The sequence below is a fragment of the Rousettus aegyptiacus genome, unplaced genomic scaffold, assembly GCF_014176215.1.
Source record: "Rousettus aegyptiacus isolate mRouAeg1 unplaced genomic scaffold, mRouAeg1.p scaffold_m13_p_17, whole genome shotgun sequence".
Classification (NCBI taxonomy): Eukaryota; Metazoa; Chordata; class Mammalia; order Chiroptera; family Pteropodidae; genus Rousettus; species Rousettus aegyptiacus.
The window spans coordinates 10,180,077-10,206,849 of record NW_023416292.1 but is presented as its reverse complement, the minus strand read 5'-3'; the positions used below and the strand labels follow the sequence as shown (position 1 = coordinate 10,206,849).

Genomic DNA, 26,773 nt, shown 5'->3' with positions numbered 1-26,773 from the left:
AACCCACAACAGCCTCCCGCCGAACAGAGAGGGACAGGCTCCGACGCTGGAGCGGGGACGCTGGAGCGGGGACGCGGGGCGCGGGCGCGGGCATGGGGCGCGGGCACGCAGCCGCGGGCGCGCAGCCGCGGGCGAGCGGCAGGACCAGGGCCTGGCCCGCGGCTGGACTAGCACTTTTCATTTTTGCTTTAGAGTTTTCTTTGGGGATACTGAATGTCCCTTTCCACGTTTACATATGAAAAAAGATACATGTGGGCTATGTGCGTACATACACAATCTTAGAATGAATGTTATTTGATAAATATGGAGTCTATAAAGAAACTAATAATCTCTAGTTATATACATGTGGGTGTAGATATGTGTGTGTATACGTATGTGTGTATGTGTATATGCATATATAAATACATAATATAAATAATATAAAAAATATATGTATCTATCTCCTGGATTTTCTGAGTGAGTCCAAATTTCAAAGACTCTGACTCATTTACAGCACAAATATATTTCTGCTTGTGCGACCCAGTGCCTTGATTTTCGGTTATGAGCGTATGGTCCCACATCTACTGTGCCAACGTTGGGAAGCCTTAGCAGCGTGCATTGCTGTCTTAGAGGAAAAGTTATCTTTATTTTCACAGCTGGAAGTGAAAAGAAGATACCTTATATATTTTTCATGTCTCCTGTTTTCTCGCATAACCATGCCTCATCTCATACAGAAAAAGAAGCTATGCACTTGATTTTTTAAAAAATGTAACAGAAATCAGTTTTTCAACTTTCCATGGTTACTGAAATCCACTAGAAAAAAAGTATGTTGTAAATCAGTATAACATTATGAAAATAGGGAAAGTTTTCATTACTATTCCTTTAACGCTCATAACTTGAACCCATTCTTTTCTGAAAAAAAAAACAAACAAACAGCTTTTTTTCCTGATTGACAGTCACACAATAGAAATATATCTATTTATTAAGGGATTCATCAAACTGTTAACGGTCATTCTCATGGGCAGGGGGAGTTAACCTGGGTTGGAGGACTGACGAGGACTCACTTCCTTCTTCATATGTGTAGTTTTTTAAATGGAAGCATTATGGGTTTTTTTCATCTTTTTCTTCTTTTAAGTATTTTCTTAAGCTGCACATGCTTGTTGTAGAAAATCATTCAAAGATAAAAGCAAAAATTTTCCACAACTCAAGAGATCATCAACTGTGAACTTCCATTTAATCTTTTTTCACAAATGCATGTGCATTTTCATATTACACATGTTTTTTATCCTGCTTTTACACTTATGAGTATAGCATCAACATTTTTCATGTCTTTAGACAGTCTTTGAAACATAACTTATATGCCATAATTTATTTACCAAACTCTTACTACTGGCCAGTTATATTCTCTTTCCTTTTTTTTTTTTTTTTTTTTTTGGTTTTAAAAAGAACCCCACAGTAAGCAATCTACATGTCCATTTCTGCTCATAATCTCTGATTACTTCCTTAGGATAGATTCCTAGAAATGTAATTACTGGTCAAAGGGCATGTAGGTGATATTTAGTCTGTTCTAAGACAAGGGTCCACCCAAGCTCTTTTATCTATCTAGAGACTGAAGGTTCTGGAAGAGGAGTGTGGCCACTAGTCCCTATGGAGCAGTATTCCAGTCTCTCTCTGGGAAAGTCACCTTCAACTACATGTTCAGCTTATAGAGGAAAATGCAAGTCCATTAGGGAGGGAACTCTGACCTAGCAGCATATGCCAGGAAGAGCCACCCTCGCAATAACAGGAAGCCGAAGGCGGCCACCGGCACCTTCTCGACTTGTCTTAACTGGGCCTGAGACTTTCTCGCACGACTGGTTTCCAGGTGTTTAATCGCTTCTAAGTTGCTTTTGTCTAGAAGCCTCCCTAGGTTTTTTTTGTTTGTTTTTTTTTTATCATCTGATTTTGATAAACCCAGGCTTCTCTAAAGAAGATTTCCTGGCAACCATCAGGAAGGACTTCCTGCACCTTGACCCGCGTGGGCTCCTCAGTGTGGTGACTGTCCTTCCCAGGGCCATCAGAGAGGGCCTCCCTCTAGAGGACATCTGTATTCACCTCTGCTTTATCAACGCAGTGTGGGTAGGAAAAACAAAACAAAAAAAAAAAATGGGTCACGAGAAGAAAAATAAAATTTAACGTGTGAACCTCAGACGGTCTTTTCTTGTCAGAGCTTACAGTGTGCCACAGTACGCAGGCACTGGCAGCCCCTCCATTCTCACAGACAATTTCTGCGGCAAGAGGCAGAGGTAAGGCGAATTTCCTCTGCTCCACTCAAGGGCCAGAACGAAAGAGACCCTGATCTGCTCAAGGTCACCTAGCAAGGCTATGCAAAACAGGGTTCAAGAACCTTGTTCCTCAAGCGGATGCCATCAATTCGATTTCCGTTCACCTCCACAGACCGCCTGCGGGGCGGGGGAGGGGGCGGGGAGGGGGGGAGGCAAGGGGCTTGGGTGAAGGAGGGCCGGACCGGACACTGTGTTCTCACCTGCGCAAAGAGAACCACCAGGCTCTTGTTGTCGGGGAATTCGAGGTGCTTGGAGTAAAAGTGATGGAGAGCAGAAATGTCACTCTGAATCAAATCCTTCTTCTCGTTGTCTAATTTATCCAGATCTGTGGATAAACAAACCATTATTCACCAGGTAGGAAACTCTGACATTCTAGCTACACCCTTTTCTCATTGTAAACAGGAAAGAAAATGTGTGGTACCCTCAGAACATACTTCCTCATCACTTGGTCTAACTGAGAAATCCTACGGGAAGATGAACACGCCATTTCTTTCTTCTCTTCCTCTGACACCTGGAAGTCACTTAGGCCATGAAATTTCGACTGACCATTAGCAATGAGGTCAGGGACGAGTGGCAACGACTGATAACCAGTCTCAGTGTGGTCAAGGCCCCCCTCCCCACAGTTGGCCCTGGAATCTGTGTCATGGTCAATAAAACGGACATCCCCTGACTTCATGCCTTTCGGTAAGGGCATCAGCTGTTTACAGGACTGCAATTCAGCAAAGATCTAAAAATATTCAGCATGCCAGGAGAGCCGGCAGGAGAGAGAGGGCTTGGGATGCAATAATTCACCCTGCAAGTTCCTGCTTCCCCTTAATTGTTTCCTAGCAATCTTATTAACTCAGAAAAAAAAAAAAGTCATAGTCATTTTTCAAAACAGCACATAGTCAAAATAAAAGCTACTAATTATAACATCACCACCAGCAGTAACAAGACAAACGATCACCTCCTGTTCTCAGTCCTGCCTTGTCCACATTAACTATGGCACTAGAATACCTCCTCGGCCGGTCGCGAAAAGACTTACGTGATTCAAACTCCTTCACAGCTAACAACTTCTCTGAAGGTGTTTTTTCCGGGTGGTTTTTCTAGTAATTGGGGAAGAAATCACAGAGATATGAATTTTATCAACTAGGGCAAAAAGGGAGTGGTTTCACGTTTACATCAACATGACGAGAAGGCAAAAATTCTGAAATAAAGAAAGCTTTCCAAGTTATCTGTCATGAAAGCTCCAAGAACCTCTTTGCCCAAGACCCAAATCCCAAACTGACTCCTTTAAAACGCTTTCTAAAGCGTGTGTAGCATTTCCTAACACCCCGATGATGCTCGGCACACAGTAGGCTCAAAAACGCTTGTCGTGGGAAAGAACACTGGCTAGAAAACAACTTTTTATGGCCCTGACTTAAAAAAGACTGAGTCTACGGATGAACCATTCTATTTATTATTTCCCCTTCTAAAAAGGAACAAAATCTTACCCCCTGTCCATTTCACACTTTCTTTAAGCATAGGCTAAAATGATTTCAAATTCAGTGTTTCAAAAAGAACACTTTTGGTTGTATCTGTGAGCCTAGATTCACTTTAAACGTGTGACTGGCTTTGTTCTAGACACCCCAAGAGGCGCTAACAATAGTAAACCTGCTAGGCTTTGAGAGCATGAATAAACTTGGTGTTGACAAGAGTTCAAAAGCAGAGCTCAAGAGCCGGCCTGAGGCGCCGTCTTTGTAATCTGGCTATTCAATTTGAGGGTACAGGTGGTCTCGCAGGGTGCTCTCACCTCCCTAGTTAACATGTTAAGCTTCCCCTTGGTAGTTGGGTAGCCTGCCTCCCACCCCCCCAATCTTTTGCAAGCTGCTGGAATACAAACGGTCTGTTTTTTTAATCATCGGGTCCTATAGAGATGAAAGGGTGGCCAGGTAACTTTTCATTTAATAGACTATTAGTAGTAGCAGTAATTATAATAAAAGTTGAATGAAACTGGTATAAACTCATCGTAGCATTCAGACTCCCCTCCCGGTGCCAAAACATTTCAATAGTTCTTTTTTGGAGCAGACGTCTTCCATTCACAGGCTACGGTTCTATAAGACGGACAGTTCATTTTGCCTGGGAGAGCTTTTCATTCAGGAAAGTACACCAGTTCCTTCTGAATTCTTAACCATAACACTAAAAGTAACATCAATGAGTGGGGGTGAGAGGGGTCGCCCCACCCAATCCTCCCAGGATACTTCCAGATCTAATTCGCCAGCTTATTTGCCCTGACACCTCACCCAGCCACACCATTTTCTCCTGCCCCTTCCTTCTGACCCAACACTCCGCATGCATTTAAAGATAACTGCTAGTAAGGATCCGAAGGTTAACCCCCACCAGGGAACGGGATTCTGATTTCTCGGTCTCGTTCTGCGGGCACCCCTTGAGTGCCTTCGGTTACCCTGAGTTGGCACAGTGGCCTTTCGGCAGGCATCTGAGCCCAAGCTGAACATAACGGAACGCTGAGCTCAGAGTCTGGAAATGTTCTACTTCTGTTTACGTGGCCCAGGGTGCCAACTTAGTCTGGGGATAGGTATGTGCTAATCATGGCAATCATGTTTGGCTTCGATAAAAAAACAAAAACAGAAAATGTTACAAGGTGAGGGCGAACTAAAGAGGAGGTGGACGAAATGTCAGCTTTAGAAGGTTTCCAGTCCAGAGGCTCTGCCACACACACGCTCGTCATTCGGCGGGCCCCTCGGTGTTTACGTGCCTCCACGCGGCCTGTTTCGCGGTGTCACAAGGGTAAGTCCTGTGGCATTTTCCTCCGCTCCGTTCAGGTCGGTCCTTTGGTGATCAGGTGTCTCGCACGCAATCAGTAAGGGCTGAGAGAAGAGGCGAAGACAGCCAGTGCTGGCGGCTGCGCGGAGGAGCCTGCGGTGGCTGCCACATTCCCCCCGGGGGCGCTTCCTCTTTTCCTCCTTCTCTCTCCCCCCCCATCCTCTCTCCCGTTGCCTCAGTTTCCACTTTTCCACCCCTTCCCGGCTGTTCCATCCTACTCCTGGCCTGCCTTGGAGCCAGAAAGAGCAGAACACCGGGCGGGACCGGGGCGTGGGGCGCGGCCTCTCTGTCGGAAGGGAAAGCAGGAAGATCTCAAGGCCTGGCGGGCCGGGCTGGTCCCCTGTGGCTCGCTAGTTTCTTTCAGTCAGGTGTTCATGTCTTCGAAAGCCGTATTTTTCTATGTAATCCTGTCTCATACGAGGCTCAGAATCGAAAAGCTGGGGCCATGTTCCTAGCCTGGGGTAAGCGACATCCTCGTTGCACAGGGCAAGAGACAAACCAGCTCCCATTCCCCTTCCCCCCATCCATAGGGACGGGACGGGAAATAATGGCCAGGAATGATTAACGAGGGACGATCGCCATCCGTCACTTGTCCATCTTTCTGACCTTTAAGAAAAAATAAAAATAAAATAAAGTGCACTTGAACATCATCCCGTTTCCTCACCTGTTTGGCCAGAATCCTTGCAGTGAGCCTTACGGTCTCTGAGGGGTTCCAGTTTTCTCCAAAAACAACCATGGGAGAACATTCCAGCTTGTGCATGGGCCAATCTTCTTTCTGGGAAGGTTTTTTAAAAAAAAACAAAAAACATTACTAAACGCATACGTACTGGAATGAAGTTCGAGAGGAGAGGCTGCAATAAGGCCTCCTAGTTAAGGTCAAGTGAAATATGTTTCCTTTCGGAAAACACGACGGTGCTCGCGAGAGCCGGAGATGAAAACATCCTTTAAGATGTGACTCGGGCCCGGCCAAGGCCGTCGGGGTGAGAAAACGCGCCTCGCGTTTATCATCGAGCATCTCGCGTCTTGCCGCGGCACCCCTCCGCCCCCTGCTTCTGCCTTATTCTGGAAGACACATCTACCCTTCCAGTCTTGGTGGACGTTGTCCCATCGTAGGGGCGAGTGATTTGGGTCTTGGCCACTGGTCGGGCTCTGCCCCCTTACAGTTCTGTTCTGGCTCTGTTCTTACGTCCGGACACGTGGCTGGTGGTTGATGTAAACAGTAACTAGTCCCCCTTCTATAGGCGACAGAAACAAAACACGAATGAGGGCTTTGCCAAGGGCACCTAATGGGGACACTCAGGAATACAGGCTTCCTACAGATCCCTTTGATAAAAGAGGAAAACTGTGTTCCTTTCCACCCCATGTCTTGAAGCCTTTACGCCCCAGGTCGAGGGCGAAGGATGGGCGCTCGCTTCTGGAAGGGTGGAGGTGCCATCGATTGAGGCAGGGGAGGCTGAGGGAGGAGAAGGACATGATGACGCCGTGGGGACCAGGGGAGAGAGTGGCCTGAGGCGAGTGGAGTAAGTGACTGTGACGGCGCTGGTGACAGGGTTAGTGTGGGACGGCTGGGAAGCGATGGGTCACCGCGGAGGTCACCGCCCCGATAAAAACCAGGAGTGGCGGTGTGATGGGGATGACAGGCTGTTGGCAGCGGACCCGAGAGAGAAAACAAGGAGCCGTGGAAACTGGGAGGAATGGGGCGAAGGCTTAGAGAGATGCGGGGTGGCGGGGAGTCGCTTCTTAGCCGGGAAGCAGCGCGTTCATGTACCAAAGGGAGTCTTCAGACACTCTCTCCCTCCCAGAGGAATTGGGTGGCGCCTTGTTCTTCCCCCAGCCTCTCCCCCTCAGAAAGCGGTATGTTCATTCTTTCATACGCTCGGGCCAGAATCCCGGAGTCCCCTTCGCTGCCTCTCTCTCCCTCGCACTCCACGGCCAACTCTCCGCCGAACCCGTCATCTCTGCCTTCGGAATATCAGTAGAACGTGATCACTTTTGGCCGCCACCACCCTTCTAGCCCGATGCAGCCCTGACTGACACCTCTCGCCACGGTGACCGCCCGCGACCTGACCCGGATGTTCGCTTCTGCTCCAAACGCTCACATCATGCCGTTTCTCAGCTCAGAACCTTCGAATGCCTTCTCACCTCCGAGCAAAAGGCGACGTCGTGGATGACCTGTGAGCCCACGTGGCGGGGATCATTCCCTCGCTCCCCACTGACCTTGACCGTGTCTGCCGCACACTGTCTCCATGCGCACACCAAGCGCGCTCCCGCCTCAAGCCCGTTCGCACGCGCTGCCTTTCCTAGCTTGAACCCTCTTCCCCCAGGTGCCCATATCGCCCCTGCCCTCTCTCCTTCATGTCTCTGCTCCAATGTCACCTTTTCAAGACGCCTGCACTTTCTCCATCACCTCCCTTTCCTGGCTTTATGCTCCGTCTCAGCGCTTCTCACCACCTGATACATGACACATTTATTGCTTTTGTTTTTGTTTTTTTTTTTGTTTTTGGTTCAGTATCTGTCTCTCCCCCATAAAAGTAAAGGAGCTTAGTCTGTCTTGTTCACACATCTCTAAGCCCAGAACCGAGATCAGTGCCTGAAATCTCCTAGGCACTCAATGAAGTTGCTCAGTGAATGAAGATGTCTCCCTACCCCCTTCCCATCGCCCCCTCCCCAGGAAGGAAAGACACGATGTCACTTAATGATTAAATGCAGTGTGTGGCACAGACCCTTGGCTCAGGTCTGTGCCAAGATGTTCTGCAGAGTTAAATAATGTCGTGCCAAATATAACTAAGAGCAAGTAGAGAAAGAAACGACAAGATATACACAAGGGAGAAGAGGATCCGTTTTTAGCCAAAGCCTAAAATAAGAGTACAGTGACGCGGCAACGAGGTAGGAACAGGTAGGGGGCAGGCAAGGCAGCTCCCCTCCCCGGATGCAAAGCAAAAAGGGAACGATGAAGAGGGCTTTGGGCTTTGGGGCATCTGAGGGAAATGGGCACCAATGGCTGGGGACAGAGGGATGATTAAGAGCTACAAACAAGTGTCCCCTGGGACCCCAGGAGCTCTAAGAAAAGGCCTTTGCAGGGACTTTACAATGTCGGTTTTCTGAATCGTGGGTGGAATGGGCTCCTGGGAGAAAGGAGTTTAACATTAATATTTCTTAATACGATCTACTTATTATTTATTAATGGAATTAGGTTATTAATATACTTAATACAAAAGTCATGTTACTATAAGTAATATGATAGTGGTGACATTTATCGATGTGAATGCCCTCAAAGGACGGCGACGTAACTCTGGGAGGAGTGCCTGGGGCTCGGGCCTGGGGCTTGGGCCTGGGGCTCGGCCCTGGGGCTCGGGCCTGGGGCTTGGGATCCTGCACACTTGCCCCTGCTCCACATCCGAGCGGCTATGTGATGCTGGGCTGGCTTCTTAGCCCCTTCGCACTGGCATCCTTAGCCGTAAATACCGTGACCCCTAAGTTACGGACAGGTCCAGAATTCCGAGTTTGTGATCTTATACCTTCCAACGGTGATAATCAGATACAAGGCCTGAAGCCTAGCAAGAAATATAGGACCTTTAAAGGATAATCAGGCATCCATGGAGCCACAAAGGGACATTGTGAGGATCCAGTCAGCTTGACCACGAGAAGCACGTAGAGCAGTGCCTGGCACAGAGTGCGTGCTCGACAAACAGGTGGTTTCGTTCATTTGTGGGTTCATTCATTTATTTATTCATTAAGCCTTGCAACTTCCCCTAGAGGCAGGGATGGGAGATGAAGTCTTTGACCGTAAGTAGTTTATGACTATATCAGAATGCAAGTTAGCAGTTACTCTGTACACAGAGTAGTTTTGCAACTCTTTATGCTTTTTAAAACATATTCGTCAGTTTTTCCAAACCCTTTTCTCCTATTTTTCTTCAAAATTCAACCTATTACTCTGGCCTTGATTATAATCTTTATAAAATTTTATGTGAACTCAGATCCCATTTTCCAGGAAAAATAATATACAAATAAATGCATAGGAAGGATTTAGAAAGATGTATAACAAAGTGTTACTAGTGATTTTCTCTGGAAAGAGAAGATTATGGATACTCTTTATGTTCTTCTGTCAGTCTGTACTTCTTGAGATTTCCATAATGAGCATAGTTTATTTGTGCAATAAACTTAAATAAATAAATCTATGTAAAAGGAAGACATGGAACTTTTTTGTATCCGTTTTAAACTTATCATTCATTTTCAGCCAACTCAGTAACTGCTCTATATGACTTTCCTTTTTCTGCGTGGACAAAAATGATTAGAGATGCTTAAAGAATTGTAAAATTGTCCCCTGGTGCACCAGAATTCCCGACACTGGAAGAAGAATGTCATTGTCCTATCAGCCAGTTTCCTGCTGAGCAAAGGAGACGTCACCTTCCCACCTAAGAAGACTAGATTTTTGTTGTGAAGTCCCTTTTCCAAGTCTCGGATTCCGTGGTTGTGTTTGTTTGTTTGTTCTAATGGAGCTTTCGAAACAGACACAACCCACTTGTACACACGCGTCTGTGCTTTCCTAGAACATGGATCAGTAAGAAAACGTCAGAAGGTTTCTGCTTTCCACTGTCATTCTTGTCAAGAGGAGTGTAAATGGAACCAGGTGCACAGTGACCATCTCACATGAAGGTGACCGACAGGGCTCAGCTCCCGCCTCAGGGACAGGCGCGCCCTCTCGTAATCCCGGTAGCAGCAGTGGAGCGCGCTTGGTCATTCACGCACATTTTTCCTACTGTAAAACAGTAGGAAAATGTTTTTAAACATTATTATAAAAACGAACAAACAAACAAAAAAAGTGGCTTGGTTTAAGATGCTTTCTATGTCTGGGTTAAGAGACCAAACTGGACTTAACCAGGATTGAACCCGTGACTCTGGCCCCATTCTGTAACAATCCATAACAGCGATGGGGTCATGTGAGCATTTCTGAGACATCGTCCATCCCTCAGCTATTTTCTGCTTGATAAAAGTCAAGAATTTTCTCCCATCTACAGTCACATGCTCCTCACTCGCTTTTTTTTTTTTATCCCCACCAGGGTATGCGCCTCCCTACTCTCAAAAGCACCCAAACCCCATCACCTCCATTTACAAAGCACAAATAGTATTTCTCTCTCTTTGTTAACGTTAAGAAACAACAGCCTAGAAAGTTTAACTCTGCAATGATTCCTCTATTTAATAACTTTTTAAAACTATTCTCTTAAACATGTCATGATGCAATTTAATGAAGTCTTAATTGAGTGAAAAATACACTTAGCTTTCCAGGATGTTTATTGAAACAAATATAGTTTATTAAAACACACGAGATATAAAATAAGCCTAACTAAAAAGGAATTTCTCTTAAGTATTTCCTCCCATCACCCTTTCCTGCATTGTCAATTAAAATCTTTCCTCTGGCAGAACCACATTGAGTCAAGTGAATGAAAAGGAAAGAAAACAGGACAAGATATAGCCAAATTGTATATAATCCAGAAAAATCCTAAAGCGCTGCAGTTGGAGAGGAGAACTTGGGGAGAATAAACATGGAGAACTTGGGGAGAATAAAGACTAGGACCTCTTAAAATGCTGTATTCCCTGGAAAGAAGACACCCTGGGGGCATTGGGCGGGGTGGGGTGGGGTGGGGGGTGTGTGCCTGGCAGTCAGGAGAAGCTTCAGACAAACAGCACATCGAAGTGGCTCTTCCCTTTTATGTCCATTAGAAGCCACTTCTCTTTCTCTGACACATACGTCCTCGTGGCCCCTCTTCGCCTACATGACCCTCAAGGCTCCCATGCAGAGCATTGGAGAGTGGTGACGGTCCTCCCCTGATCGTCAGTACTGTCTAGTCCCAGTTCTGCCACTGCGTGACCTTGAGCAGGTCACGCAACCACTGTGGACACTGTTTTCGTATCTACTGACAGGCTGGACCTGATAACCTTTGTTCGGACCCCAGCCTCTGCGCTGTGGAGCTGACGCCCCGAGGACTCCAGGCGGGTGGGTGGGGTCTGCTTGTGAAGAGGCCCAGGCAGGGACTAGCAGACGGGGGCTGTGCTTTCTTAGATGGAGAACCACTCAGTTACCTTCACCTCTGTTCTAGCTTTGTCCTCCCTTTATCCTGTAGCAGAGCCTCCGCTTGCATCCCACCCAAGCGTTCCCGTAGGCGGAATTGTGAAGACATTCTTATCCAGAACATATGCCTCAAATTCCTCCCTAATGATCTCCCGTAGGAAGCCCTTGCACTGCCATTGATTATATAGGCTGTTATTAAACCCTTTGGACCGTTCTGTCTCATTACGATGCACTGCCCTGCGCTTATTTAGTTCTTCAGTGCTGAAGGATGGAAACCCTTAATGGCCATTAGCTTCCTCCTTCAGCGACAAGAGATGGATGGAACAAAAATGAAACCGAAGGTCAAATCCAGTCCGTCACCTCTAGAAACAAGGGGCTTCCGGAGCTGTGTGATCACTTGTCATCCAGGAGAGTCCTTACAGAAGCGTAGAACACCTGAGCTGCAGAAGTACTCTCCGGGGTCGAGGGGCCCTCGGCCCAGGAACTGGGCGAGTAGCAGGGCAGACTGCGCGTCGAAGGGCTGGGCGCAGCGGGCTGTCTCGGCGCAGGGCCTCTGAACATGGCTTAGAAGCACCGGACCGCGTCCTCCATCCCGGCATCCCCTGCCACCCAAGCAGTCTCGTTACGATCTGAGCGCTTGCAGAGTTCGACTACGGGAGGAGAGCGTACGGGTGGTCAAACCTCTTGTTGTAAAGTAATAAACGAGGATACGGGTTGGTGTGTTTGGTCAATGCGACCCTCCTAAGGGAGGGCACCCCTCACCGTGTGCCTATAAATGAGGTTTCTGAGTCTGCGGGTCTCCTAGAGGCGGGGGAACCATATGGTCACCTCAAAAATCCCAACACGGACCATGGCGACTCATCAAAATAATGCCACCTAGGGAGGCCTAACGGAAGACAGTTTGGCAAAACGCTCTGGAGACCCAGAGGTAACTCAGACTCGCTCGCATTCTGAGGTTAGACGTTAATGCAGCATTTACAGCTCATCAGACAAGTGAAGACTCATCTGTCATAAGCACCGCTCACATAGTGCACACCATTAGTATTCTCGGGCTCTTAGAATCCATCCATTCTCTTAGGTTCAAAAACCAAGCTGCTTAAATCTAAAGTAGGCTGTATGCTTTATTCTTTGCAGTCCGGCCTGCACTATTGTACCATGATTTTTCATAAGCCCCCATACTTGTACGTGGTGTCACAGTTCATGCAAGACTTTCATATCTGTCTAATCACTGGGTCCTTACAAGTCATCAAGACGGGCTCTACCGTCCTCATTTATATTCGTAGAAACTGAGACTGAGGAATGTCCTTGGAACTGTCCAGCTCACACGTTAGCAAGTCGCAGGGCTGGATCCTGGCCTCCTCCTATTCTGTGTTATGTCATCTTGAGCTGGATGTGATTTACTACGTTGCTTCTCTAAAGCATCGGGACATAACGGGTTAATTTTTCTGGAAGCGTTTAACTTAAATATAGAAACAGCTAACTAATCAGGCCTGGAATCACATCACGTCATTCCCAGGGCTCGATCTCTCCAACGCTGTAGCAATCCGACCACAGGATATTTTACCCACAATTGATAGGGGCAAAGTAGGATCTATCTTCTTCTTCTTCTTCAAAAAAGCACACCCCTTGGAAACTCAACTACAAGCCCATTTATATTCCGCCGCACAGGCCGACAGCCTCTGGAAGCCTGGCGTGGGAGACACAGGGACGTGGACCGTGTGCATGGCCTTCCGTGCCAGAGGGGACATTCCCGCGCCAACGGCTCAGCCTGTGCTGCATTCTGGCAAGGCGCCGCTGGGACTGGAACTCTACGGTCAGATGAGACATCAGGGCTTAGCAACCTTCCCCACTGCTAAATAATGCTCTTTGGGGACTATCAGAGGCCAAGTGCGCAGGGAGAAGAGAAAGAAACAAATGAAACAGCAGGTAGCCAGAAGTAGATGAGCGGGGCGGGATGGGAGGCGGATGACACCGAGTCTGGGAGGAACTAGAGTCAAAAAGAGGTGCAGATAAGGAGAAAATCTTCCCTGTCACTTAAAGCCACCATTTAATACCATCAGCATTTCCCAAGGTGTATTAATAGGTTTCCATTTAAAAAATAGACCGGGGAGAGTATACGGAGGTCAGGGATCGTATCTTCCCCAAATCTGTACCGTTAGAACATTTTGCAGAACTCGTGTCTAGTAGGACAGTTTGGAAAACACCAGTCCTCGTCCCTCAAAGAGCCTACAAGAGTTTCTCCAAACTCCTCCTTAAGCTTCCCACCTCCATGTTACGAGATTCCCTTGAGGCTCGTCCATCAAACCAGATGGCCAGTGGTCTACATGCGACCAGCCTACCCAGCCCTGGTTGCTTCCGAGGCACTAGCCCCAAGTACAAGTTCAGCACAGCCACCCTCTGGCTGTACATGGGCCGTGCCAGCGGCTCACCCAAGTCTATCTGGCATCAGCTTCAAATAGCCCCAGGGTGAAGTGTGGTCTGCTGGAGGGATTTATAAAAATACAGACCTGAGAGGATACGCATTTGCAAAATTTTCAGGATTGAGTTTTAATGTTTTGTATTTGTCATCTCTGCACTTTCCATCGGTTGCTGGTGGCCTTGGGGTGAACTGTTAACCTTGGTAATACACTTCCCTGTATCCAATACGGCTCTCATTGTATCTTTCTCACTTCTCCTCCTAAACCTTATTTTTGGTCCTACATGTGGCCCTCAAATGTTACTGCCTATCAGTGATCCTGGGCCAGTACACGGGGGTATCTGGCCACATCCCACATCACAGGAGGGTGGCTACAAGGGGGGCTGGTGTGCCGGGGAAATCGTGCATAAGGAAGAGAAGGGCGTTGGGGTCCCAATTTTCACAGGAAAAAGGCCCTCCCTGCCAGTCGGCCCAGCACCTACCTGACACTCCACATTGCAGTAAAATGCCTGCTTGCATCTTCCGCATTTGGACAATCCTTCTTTCCTTAAAAACAGAAAGGGCACGGTAGTGGCGAGAGGCACAGAAACGTGAAGCCGCACATTTTATCATGCAATCGTCAGCGCCATCTGGTCGGAAAGCAGAGCCAAGATTCACCTCACCTCACTCGCCCACTGATAAGTGGCTTTCTCCCAAAGGAGATTTTGACCAGATTCAGTCCTTGAGTAGGTGTGGGTTAGTCAAACGGTGCACGCTCTGATATTTACCAACCCCGACAGCATGAAGGGCACTTTCTGGAGATGAGCGACATGTTCTTTGACTCATGAGCTTGGCTTGGGACACCGCGGCTGTCAGCATCCCCCACACTATGACTCAGTGGTCTGGGGCAAGGCGAAGGCCCTTGGGTCCTGCCTTCCTTACCGCTAAAGAGGGACAGAAATAAACAAAACCCTTTGGGAGGTTCGACATCATAAAGACAGAGGACTGGGGTACACCTACACCGGTGGAAACGCGGTGTGACAGCTTTATTCCTTAGAGACACAAGTAATACAGAAGGTAGGCTTGGGTCTGTCAGTTATTCGAACGTCCAGAAAGCTAAGGGGAAAAATAATGCAACCCAGCAAGCGGGGGCATATTCTCGAATAAAATATAATTGGATACGATTAGTATACACACCCATCTTGTCAGTGTGCTATTGAGTAATTCCTCTGCCTCTTCATAATTAGATCAATATGCCCTGTGTATGGCCATGTTTTTGCTTCCCATAAAGGACAGGGATATTTTTTTTCCTCAAATGTTAGGTATGAGTGTGTTTGTTGTGTTAGATAAGCCAAAGCTTTTTTTTTAAAAAAAAAAAAAAAAAAAAAAAACTGTGAAGCCATCGAATTAAACCACACATGACAGAGCTCTTATTTAAAAATTGTTCTGAGGCACGGAACGACCACATTGTTTTCATCAGACCACTATCTGTAGCGCCCGCCCATGGCCCTGAAGCCACCTTTCTGACCTGCAGAGATGCCAGCACCACGAGGGACATCCTGCTGCTGCCAGGGGTGCTGCCCTGCGGGGCAGCCGCCTCCCCGCCACCCCTTCTGCAGCCCGCCCGGGGGAGCTGGTATTTTAGAATCTGCATAGAATCACACTGCAGAGTCCTCCTCTGCTCCTTGTCAGCCAGTGATAGTCACCACACTACTCCCACGGAATCCAGAACGTGTGCCAAAAATGCTACTGTTGGAAGGAACCAGGCTGCCTTGCCGTTTTCACGACAGCGCTCGGCTTCCAAGAAGCTGCCTGAAGAATGTGTGGGAGAAAAACACATCTTATGGTTGAGGCATAAATAAATATTCCAAGTTTGCACATCTCAATTGTTCACAAAGGAACCCACGGATTTAGCTGAGTGTATTCTCTGGCCTGAAATACCCCCCATGGGTGCATCTCAAGGGCTCCAAACTCTGGCTTTGCATTTTGGAATATAAAAGAAATGAGACCCATGGTCCCTGCTCTCTTACATTTTCTAGTGAGGGAAAAGGGACAGAGGTACCTCCAAAAAACTGCAAAGTGACGATTAAGCAAGTGCAAAGTGATGTGGACCGTAAAGAATGCCCAGCGGATGGAGAGTAAAGATGGGCAAAGCCAGGGAGGGAACTTTCAAAATTCTTTTCAACGAAAGGTGTGTTTGCAAATGGGCACGGGGTGGGTAGACGCCATCCCATAAAAATGTCCCCCTTAACCTGTCAGTTGTTAATGTTTGTTTCTGCAAAGGGGGAGGTTGCAGAAACTCTGAGAATTTGACTGAGGCTATTTGCTCTCCCCAACAACCCACCTTCTCCCTAACCCCCAGAAAACAACAGAAGATTCTGTAAAATTTCAAGGGCTCATGAGTCCATACATGGACCGCTAAAGAGCCTCTGAAACCAGAGCGAGGACCTCCGATATAAAAGATTAGGAAATTATCACAAAAATGTCTTTATTAGCTCTACACCATACAAAAAACAAAAAAAAACAAAAAAAAAAAAAGAGCAAGGATTCTATAGGTCTTCCCACACAGATGCCAACTGTAAAGTTAATATGAAACTAAGGTTTGTTTTCAGCTTCAAGCTAACACCCCAGGGAGAGAAAAGGCAACTGGGCTCTGGTGAGCTAGGCAGGAACTCTAGCGGGATTTCATCAAAATAATAATTCTCTCAAAGGCAAGGCTGCCCGCAACCCAGCAGTCACCGAGTCCACAAGCCACAAAGCAGAACAGGAGGAAAAAGGCAACTTCTGAGCGCTGGTGTTACGTCACATCACGTCTGCTCTCAACGCCGAGGATTTGCGAGTTGTGCTCTGCAGACAGCTGGGGCCCCGGAGAGCCTTTCAGGGAGCTGGTAAGGTCAGAGTGTTTTCGGAATATTACCACTGTCTTGACACCTGCGCTGCAGGACAGGTGAGGCGTAAAGGTGCCTGGAGGGAGAACTTCCTGTGTCTTAGTGAAAATTAAAGCGCTGGCATCAAACCGTCCACGTGGTCGCTGTGTTCTTCACTTCCACACGCTCACAGCGAAGGGGGAGGAGCCAGTTTCACTGAAGCATGTCTCTGATGAAGCAGTAACAAATACTAATTTTATTACATCTTGACTCTTTGGTATGTATCCTTCTGATATTGTGATGAAATGGGAAGCAGGCGTAGTTCTGCTGTATACCAACGTACGATGACTGTCTCAGGGGACAGCACTTGGGGATCATGGGCATTGGAAACCAAACTAGCTACTTTCCCATTTCCTGGAATACTATTTTTAAATGAAAGAAAACTTTAGACAAGCTGTGGTTACTCAAACTTGATTATCAGCAAATGTTTTTGAAATGAATCAAGTGAACCAATTACTTCAAGGAAAATAATTGCCAAATTTGTTGCCAATGATAAAAACTGGGCTTTCGAGCAAAAATTAGAATTTTGGAAAACATATATCTGCCACCCTACGCTTGACAGTTTCTCACCGGATGAGACCGGTGGTGATATTAACAATTGATTGTTTTGATATGGTTTGACGAAATGAGTCTATTTTGAGACGGCCTATCTTATTCCATGAACCTATATTTTCCAAATGACCAGTGTGTGATGTTTTTAAAATCATGCATGGCTAAAAGAAAAAGTCATTCAAAGTGCGAGATAGACCAAGGGATTTTAATGTAAGAGAGTACATAAAGTTTACAGACATGGCTACAGATTGTATATGACAAGTAACCTTTAAGACGCTATCACTTATTGAGTTTAAGTATTGAATCAAAGAATATCCACAATTAACTGAAAGGGCTATTAAAATACTCTTCCCTTTCCAATTACATAGCCAAGTACGGCCGCATTTTCTCCACATACTTCAATCAAAACTACATAATCAGACTGAATTCAGAAGCATATCTGGGAATCCAGTTGTCTTCTGGAAATCCAGACATTAAAGAGATTTGAAAAACTGTAAAACAATACCACGATTCTCACTAATTCTTTTGTTTTAGAAGATAGTTCTCATTAAAAGAAAAAAAACGTTATGTTAACAGTAATGGTTGCTGCCATTTTAAAATGAATACTTTATAATTTTCTGTTTTAAATTCAAATATGGTAAATATTGATAAATATAACCCATGTGAACAAAAGCTCTTTGAATTCTCAATTTTTAAGAGTATAGAGGAGTCTAAGACCAAAAAGTTTGAAAACTGCTGATCTATCTTTCTTAATAATTCCATCAGCTCCATGAAGAAGTTATTCCTACTTTTCAAATGAAGATAATGAGGATTCTGAAGGTGAAATATCCAACCCAACAGGGTCATTCAACAAGGAGGCAGCAGAATCAGAATTCACACATCAAGGTGCACTTTTGTCTTCGTCATGCACAAATATCCTTCCTTGAGTACTGTGACAGTTATCCAGGAGGATATAGTGCATGAAGCACAAACAATTTCTGGATTTGGATAAACCAACAGCAGAAACAAAGCATAAGTAAAGGCATCCTTTCCTCTGGTCTGTATCATGTCCTGGTCCAATGGTATCCTGTTAACGTTTCTTTACTTCGAAGATGCAAAGGGGAATCCAGGATCATTTTTCAACCTGAGATTTGGGGAGAGGGAACCTCCACAAAGAGTTTCCCTCAACCAACTGTGACGCAGGACTTGATTTCCCTTGCTGTGGGTTGTAATAAAATAAGGACTGATTTTTGTATTTAGTCTGTGCAAAGAAGGTCCCTCCCTCTCTTTCACGGTGGTAAAACTAAGTGCCCCTCAGACAGACGCTGGGCGAGTCCACACTGGATCACGTCCTCTGTGACCTGGATGACAGAACGCTGCTGTGTCCAGGTCGACTAACTGTACATATGCTTATGGAGTCAACTACCTGGTTATGCGTGAATGCTCCCAGTGAAGACCGCCTCCCTTCTCCGCACCCAGCTGCCTTCAGAGCAGAGAAGGAGAAGGAGAAAAGCTGAACCAGTTACTGATAGATAGCTAACAGCATAAGAATCTACTTTGTTATGAGCAATTCTAGATGAGCTGGGTGGGGTGGGAGAGGGAACTCTGTTTAAATTACGGGTGCGAGGGAGAGATGTAAACTTTTCATAAGTCTAATGGTCGCAACTCAAACTAAAATGTGCTGAGCCGCACTGCGTGTGCATGTGCTGGAGAGAGAAAGAACACTGAGTGTTTGACGACTGCTGACTGAGAAGTTTAGCCAGAGAGAAACTTCATATGGGAGATCCATTTGCACTGCAGGACTATGCAAGGCATTTGGAATAAACTCCGTTTCTACAGAAGACACAGTCGTAAGTCTTTCTTTTGCAATGTAACCTGATCGGAATTGCCCAGGAGGTTTGGGGAAAGACCGCAAAGCATGGAAAACAAAATTCCCCTCAAAGAAAGATTCGTAAAGGTCGCTTGGAGGAAGGAACTGAAATATGAAATAACTCAAAAAGGAATAGAACTCAAAGAAAGTGAAGAGTGAATCCCTAACACTAATGGTGCACGTGCACTTCAGGGCCTGGGGTGGGGCCCAGCGATTCTCCTTTGATTGGTCTGTACTGGAAATTTTAGAAATCTCCCTGGAAATTCTGATGTGCTTCCAGAATGCCTAGGCCTATGGAAATCCATGTGAGTTGAGTGTTTTTGAGGGCAGAATCTGCCAAATAGTGTTGAAGCATTCTGGTCTGCCATGCAGAGTTCTTACACTGTAACCTGTGTTAAGAATGAATGTCATGGACATGGACAATAGACTAGTGTGGTTACCAGAGGGGAGGAGGGGAAGGGGGAGGGGGAAGGTAGATAGGGGAAAAGGGGTCAAATATGTGGTGGCAGAAAGAAATCTTAACTATGAGCAGTGAACACACAGTGCAATATATATATATGCCTTACTGTTAAATTGTACACCTCAAACTTACTAGATTTTGTTAACTAATGTCACTATAATAAAAAAAATACCTTTTTGGGGAGCATACACAAAAATGTTAATTTTTATGTTTAGTTTAATTTACATTTTTATAAAAATATATTCGCATACTGTCAATCCAATTATATTTTATTTTTAATTTACTTTCAATAAGTTAAGTAAAATCTTAGTTATAACATAGTGATCTTATTAAAATAAAGATAAGAAAAATCAATGTTATAAATATTGTAGTGTGTAAATCATATGTCTTCCTTTTACTACTCATCTAAAAATTGCTGACCCACCAATAGAACGCTCAGGCATGTGTAATAAACAATAGTTAAATTCAAAACAAACAACAACAACAACAAAGAATGAATGATACACACTGGGTAGGTTGTTTAGCTACTTTGACGATGAATGTTTAGGTAAGAGTAAAGTGGCAGACATGGTATTTTCTAACTATGGCCAGAAAGTGTTCTGGAAGCCAGACGCGAATTTTAAAAAAGAAAGCCTCAGGTTTCTGCTCACCTCCACCTGATAACACTTCACGATTTAGGATGAATGTGGTGAGTTACTTTTCCTACTTTCCTATCACAAAGCCCTTTTCTCTTTCTGGTACTTGAGGGGCTATGCGATTTAGGGAAAATTACTAATCCTTTTTGAACCTGCTTCCTCCACTGTAATGACAGAGTTTCTACCTATAGGTTTGTTATGAAAATTAAATGAGGAAATACAAGCGACATGTACTAGAGCTATGCTTTTAATTTACCTTCACTCCTTTGTTTGTTTGTTTGTTTATTTTTCCTAAAATGATGTCACCTACTGAAATATCTTTAGTATTTCAGACTCATACCTAGAAGATTTATGTTTCTAAAGCTTTTGTTTTATGAGCAAATATTTGCCTTGGCATGAATGGAAGGGCTTTTTGAACTTAAGAGATGGTTCCATCCACAAAGGGAGGAAAGAAATGTCACCGGAAAATGCAAGTATTTGATTATTAGTGACTGGAACAGAACTTAGAAGACACGCTCCTGTCATTTTTTACTGGAGGAGACACACACAGTGATTAATTTTCTTGCCTTTAAGATTCAGAAACCATGAAGATCAACAAGTTAGAGATGTAATTAACAACTCCCGCTAGTTAATGCGTTGCTGCAGGTGCTATTGGTCTAGATAAAAAGGATTTGATCCTGTAAGCTCCCTACTTTCTGCTACTGAAATGAATGCTTAGTGGGTTTTACCATGAAAGAAAATGATCCTGGCATGGAGGGCGTTTGCAATAACAATTACTTTTAACTAACGGTGACAGAAGAAGTGACAAGTGTGCTCTGTTGAACAGAGGCAGTCCCCGGCCAAATGAAACAGAGAAAAGGAAAAAAGCTCACTGGCACAATCTAACTTCGCCACGGGTTGAAATAAAACAATCAGAAACAAAGTTAGCCTCCCACCCAGAGAGAGTGGTTACACCAGCAAATTTTTATTCGAGAGAAAGAAAAATTGGAGGAATTGTGGCGGAACCCTATTATAACCCTGGTCAGGGGACAAGGATAATACGAAGGCTGTGGGTTTTTGTGTAAGAGTGAAAGATGCTCCACGTACCACTTTAATCCACAATGCAACAGTGAAATGGGACCCATGGGCAGTGGGGAGCTTCTTCCCAGAGCCTTGTTGAACCCTCCCCTTCACACTGGGCTTTGTTCAGAGGCTTGTTAAAAAAAGTTAGAGCCCGGGTCCTCTAGAAGAGGCAGGATAGGGCAGAAAGGGAGTAACTAATAGGTTCTCCCAACTATTGGAATAGGAGCTAGATTTACAAGGAGAAATTCATTGCCCTTGGTGGTCCAGGTGATGAATGGTCGGCCTTGCTATAAAATGATGACGCTGTGGGGAGGGATGGGTAATGTAGGTCAGAGGGTACGAATTTTCAGTTATAATTTCTGAGGATTTAATGTACAGCACAGTGACTATACTTAATAATAAAGTACTGTATACTCAAAAGTTGCTGAGGTTAAGCCTTCAGCATTTTCACCACACACACACACACACACACACACACACAAATTAACTCTGTGAGATGTTAATTATCTTGATCTTAGTAATCATTTCACAATGTATATGCATATGAAATCATTGCGTTGTACACTCTAAATAGGTACAATGACATTCATCAATTATTCCCCAATAAAGCTAAAAAGACATTACAAATATGACTCTATACCTCACTGCTTTATTAAGAGTAAAGCTCAGTAATGAAAAAAAAGATGACACTAATTTAGGATTTGTTTTAACATAGGCTCTGGTTGACATGGAATTTACCTTAGCCTTCGAAAGAAAATTCACGAGGCTTAGGGATAGAGGAACTCGGCCTACGGAACAGTGAACATTTAATCTCTTGTGAGGCCCCGGGTAAACCCTAAAGGCTCAAGCCTGACAAGGAACGGATGTGTGCACTTTAAAATTTAACATTTTCCTCTGGAAACACTTTATATCTTTTATGTGAGATCAGAATACTTCCTTGCTACTTTATCCTCTACTTCTCTGATGCCTACTGATCAGGAAATCAGAAGGAAAGAAACAATGAACGTCTTTCTTTTTAACTCAGTTCTCTTATAAAGGAACCAACAATAAGTAACATCCACCATGTCTTCCAATGGTGCAATAGTGATGTTATCATTTGTACACTGTAACCAATACCAATAATATTAGAGTCCCCTGTGACTTCTGTTGCCCTTAACTTCCACAACACCCAGCTGATTAAATATCAAGGAAAAGGACAAAAACTAAGTTACATAAATTTAACTATTTAAAAACTTAAAATGCTCCAAACAATATTCCTCACTTCAACATTGTGGCCACGGAATAGAAAAAAAACATGTAAAAATACCTTTACGACCTAATGCCAAGGGCGAGTTCTAGAATGTAGTCAGGCCCTCTGTAGCCAAACATGAGAATTATTAACTGCTTGCCCCCAAAACAGGGACCTGTCCTGAATCTTATTTGCATGAAAATGTACCTTTTTAATTGCTTACAGACACCCTCTTGGTTTTAGTTTCCTATAGAAAAACACTAAAAAATTGAATTGCCAATTTGTTTAGGCGAATTACTCCAATTGCAAATTTTACCTTGATAATGCAGACTTATCAGATATTGTTTAAGCAGATGTATCAGACATTTTTCTTTCAATCCTTATTGATTTCATTTGTATTTCTGAATAAAGAACATTTTTATAGTATAAAACCTTGTACATGAGGCAGAAAATATGTTAATCTACCTTGGCCAAGTAATTTCTATTTAAAAAAAATATTTTCTATGTGTAAAGTACTGTGCCGGGCTCTGCAGGAATATTTTTGTAAAAATTGGGCTTTTGAGGAAATAAGACCTACCTTCGGATAGTCATAAATATAAGCACAGGCAAAATGATCCAGCATCTAAATGGCCCAGATGATGCTGAACTGAATGAGAGCAGGAGGCTACTCATAGGACTGAGCTCTTTAAAGTCACCGAAGTGAGGACACTTAAAATGTTGTCTTATTCACCTTTGAGCCCCCAGGAATATAGCACAATGCCTGGAATGGTAAGGTGTTCGATAAATGTCAATAGTCAACTACTGTAAAAAAAATATACGGTAGTAACTAAATAAAATGAACAGGTTTGTGGGCTAAAATGTTTAAGAGGAAGCTTCATAAATGAGATACAATTTAAGCAGGATCTCTCTTGAGGAGAAACAGACTCGGGTATAAGGCTTTACCTGGATGGGGATAAGCAAGGGAATGATGCAAAGAGAAGCCTTCCAGGTTACCAATGGACAAAAGGAGGAATGAAGAAAGATATAGTACCTTTGTGGGGCGACCGCCCGGACTGTGTTTAGGGTTAAAGTAGAGGAGCAGGGAGCGGTGACGCTGATTGGGTGGGGAGGGCACTTAATGCGGGGGGTTCGAACAGTCAAGATTGTCCCAAAGAAAACAGGAATCGATGATGAGTTTGGCCAGGATTTATAAACATTCATTTCCAAGAAGGAACAGAGCTATATATTCAGGTGAGTGACGAGGCCTGTCCAAACAATCACTGGTAAAATAAGTTGCAGAAACGAGACTATTCATTTAATAAATATTTACTGAGGTAAGAAAGTGTGCGAGGCCTCGGGCTAAGTGCTTGGGCCACAAAGATGAGTTAAAGCCTGTCCCTGCACTCCAGCGTGACGAAGGACGTAAGTAGGAGCAAAGGCGAAGGGAGCTGACCCAGCCTGCAGAAATCGGGACAGACTTCTCAGAACCTGGGACTCAGCCAGGCAAGGAGGGACAGGCGGGAGAATCCACAAGACGCATGCGTGTGTGTGCGCATGCGCGCGGATCACTGCAAGCGATTTGGGACAGGTGGAGTCAAACTAAGACTGCAGAGCAAACATCGAGCATTGGGGGCCCCCATCTGGCAGCCCTGTCTCCACAGTGCGATCCCATCAGGCCATTCTCTGAAGGTTCCTAGAAAGAGAAAGTGGGGGTGGGCTTTTGTCTCCGCCCCACCCCAACCCCTGGGTACCTAGAAAAGATTTAGTAGCTGGATGTCTTGGAAGGTTCGAACATAGAATCAATGACATATTAAGTGAAGTAAGCAGACTGTTTCTAAATCCCTCCTGCTTTATAAGACTGAGAATTTTTAAGGTGAAAAAACCCTCAAGGTTTTTAAAAGCTATATTTAGAAATATTTTCTCAGATATGTGAGCAGACTAAATTTCATTAACTTCCAAAAAGTGTCCACCCAAAGCTACTGCTATTTTAATACAATGTGGGGATGTTACAGTTTCATGAGTCCCACACGTATTATTACCTGATCGAAGCTTTCCCTTAGTTTGCATGTCATAAACTGGATTTGTGGCTGAACATTTGGCTGACAGCATTTCTTAATGGCATATGTGGATTACTAGTTTTTAATGAAATGAGAGACAAAAATTCAACCTCCCCCAACCTTCCTGCCTTCAACACAACATCTGCTGAAACCATACAGAGTTCAAGGCACTATGGGTAGGATAAAGATGAAGAAAACCTACTAGAACATAAACCCTGTGGTGGTGGGGATTTTTGTGCCTTTTCTTCATAGTTGTCTCTTGGGGATTTAGAACCCAGCAAGTGCTCCATAAATGTAAATATTGGCTGAATACATTAACCAAGACAGAATCCCTACTCTCAGGGAGTTTACCATCTGCTCATAATTAAAGGTCTCTTTATGGTTGAAATTTTGACATCTGAGGCCATCACCGTGAACAGCAATTGTCACTCTATTACAGATCTGCGCGACTGACAGATGAGAGATTTTGCAGGTGGCACACGAGCAGGTGTTTCCTACAGAGACATCACCACGATGAGGAAAATCAATAAGATATGAGCTTGGGACCCACATCCCTGAGGACTATTTCCTGGTAAACACATGAAAGAGCTGCTCCTGTCCAAGGTCTTTTCATTTTGTCACAGGCTGCAGCATGACACCTTACAAGTGCCAGGACATAAAATCCTGTAGATTTTTATTTGGCTCAGATGAAAAATCGTATCTCGATGGTCAGCCAGATTTTCTCTCCACCACTTCCCCCAAGAATGTGCCTATGTCTTCAAGTCCTGGTAAAGTCCTTGTTTCTCCTCTCCTCCTTGGGGACTCCGGATCCCGACACACCTTGTACACCATTGTGCACGTGTGGATACACACCAGTGTCTCGGCCATCATGGCAAGCATTCAGTTTGGTTCTAGGGGCTATAAACTTGCCAAAGAATAGCATTTATGAATTTTCGGATCCACTCCTTCCTATAAAAGCTAACTCAATCCGTTTTAGTAATATACACACAATATTTCCACTTGGTCATCTGAAAGCTTCCACTGTATTTACCAGAGTCATCGGATTTTATATTAATAAACTGGCACAAGGAGTCCCACATTATTTTTAATTTTTGATTGAAGAAGAATCTGAGAGACACAGCTGGAATCCCAGCAAATGCATGAACTAGAAAGATGAATTGTTTCCTGAGCTCTCGAGACTTTTTGGTATTATTTTCCTGATAAATTGCATATTTTTGTCCTTCAGAGAAGTCTTGAAGAGATCCGATTTCCTTCTGTTCTATTATGTTGGTGTGAACGCCTTTGCAATTGAAAAGGAGGCCGCTGAGGGTGGTAGGAACAGAGTCAGCAGAAGTTACACAAAGTGAGGTGTGTGGCTTTGTGACTGGTTACAGCGGCCGTGCTAATGAGGCCAAGGTCACCGGTTCAACCCCTGAAAAGGCAGTTACTGCAGTCAGTTCCCTGCTGGAGAACTGCACCCCTAAACTACCACAGATTTGCTAGAAATCCAAAGATGAGAGAGTTGGGAATGTGGGTGGGAAAGGTGACAGTGATGTACAGTGGCTGATAATGCAAGTCCCTTGAGAGAGGACGGAGACCTCCGGTCCCAGAACTGGCTGCTCCCCAGGGGTAAGAGGCCAGGGGCAGGGTGGTCCCCACACTGGAACTGCTACAGAAAGCTACCAAGCTGCGGGGCCGACCACAGAAAAGACTCAAAGTCTGAATCTGGTCAGGGACAATCGGGGTGCCCTGTTCTAGGTCTGCCTAGCTCCCTGGTGACGATCAGGACATAGACGCACATTTAGAGACACGTAGGCAAGCAAGACCAGACAGACAGGGGCTGCTGCCTGCTGAGAGGGGCAGGAAATGGCAATAAGGAATCAATAACGGAGAGGAAAATTCTCTTAAATCAAACTGGCCTTGCACAGACCAGATGAAAGGATGTCTGGAACTGAGAAATACGAATACCTCACTCTATACCTGAGGTCCACAAAAATGGTGTGCGTGGTGGTGGAGAGTGACTTTAATTATTAATGACTCCGGGAATATAAAGGGGATTTATAATTACTGATTGCCTCCTTTGGAAGGAGACATAAAGTGGGATAAAACTGTAATTATTTCATATTTTCTTTATATTGATGAGAAAAAGAAAGGGGATATTAACCTAAGGCAAAAGAGGTTAAGTCTAAAACACTGAAATGAAGTAGAACTTTCTTCGCAATTCTGTTTCAAGTTCTATCACGGACAGATTTGCTGTTGAAACTGAGGGCCTTATGACTTTGATTACATTTAGTTTTAAATCCTAGCTCTGCAAATCATCTCCCTATCTCCTTCTTTCTCTGTCTCTTCCTTTGTACACACATACACACACACACACACACACACACACACACACACACCCTCGGAGACCCAGCTTTCCCCCCAAATAATCGGCAACCCCCAAGGTAGGAGAAGACAGTAGCCTGAATCTGACTA

At 44.8% G+C, this 26,773-nt stretch overlaps 1 protein-coding gene across 1 annotated transcript in view; it reads right to left on the bottom strand.

Annotated features, from left to right (window-relative positions):
* Nucleotides 1-26,773, bottom strand: part of SMYD2 (SET and MYND domain containing 2) — a 49,277-nt gene that overhangs the window by 16,020 nt on the left and 6,484 nt on the right. Inside the window, exons 2-5 of the mRNA XM_016166504.2 lie at nucleotides 14,074-14,137; nucleotides 5,770-5,880; nucleotides 3,328-3,388; nucleotides 2,504-2,628 (exon numbers count right to left, since the gene is read on the bottom strand). Of these exons, the coding sequence (XP_016021990.1) occupies nucleotides 2,504-2,628; nucleotides 3,328-3,388; nucleotides 5,770-5,880; nucleotides 14,074-14,137 (361 nt within the window). The remainder of the gene's footprint in view (nucleotides 1-2,503; nucleotides 2,629-3,327; nucleotides 3,389-5,769; nucleotides 5,881-14,073; nucleotides 14,138-26,773) is intronic.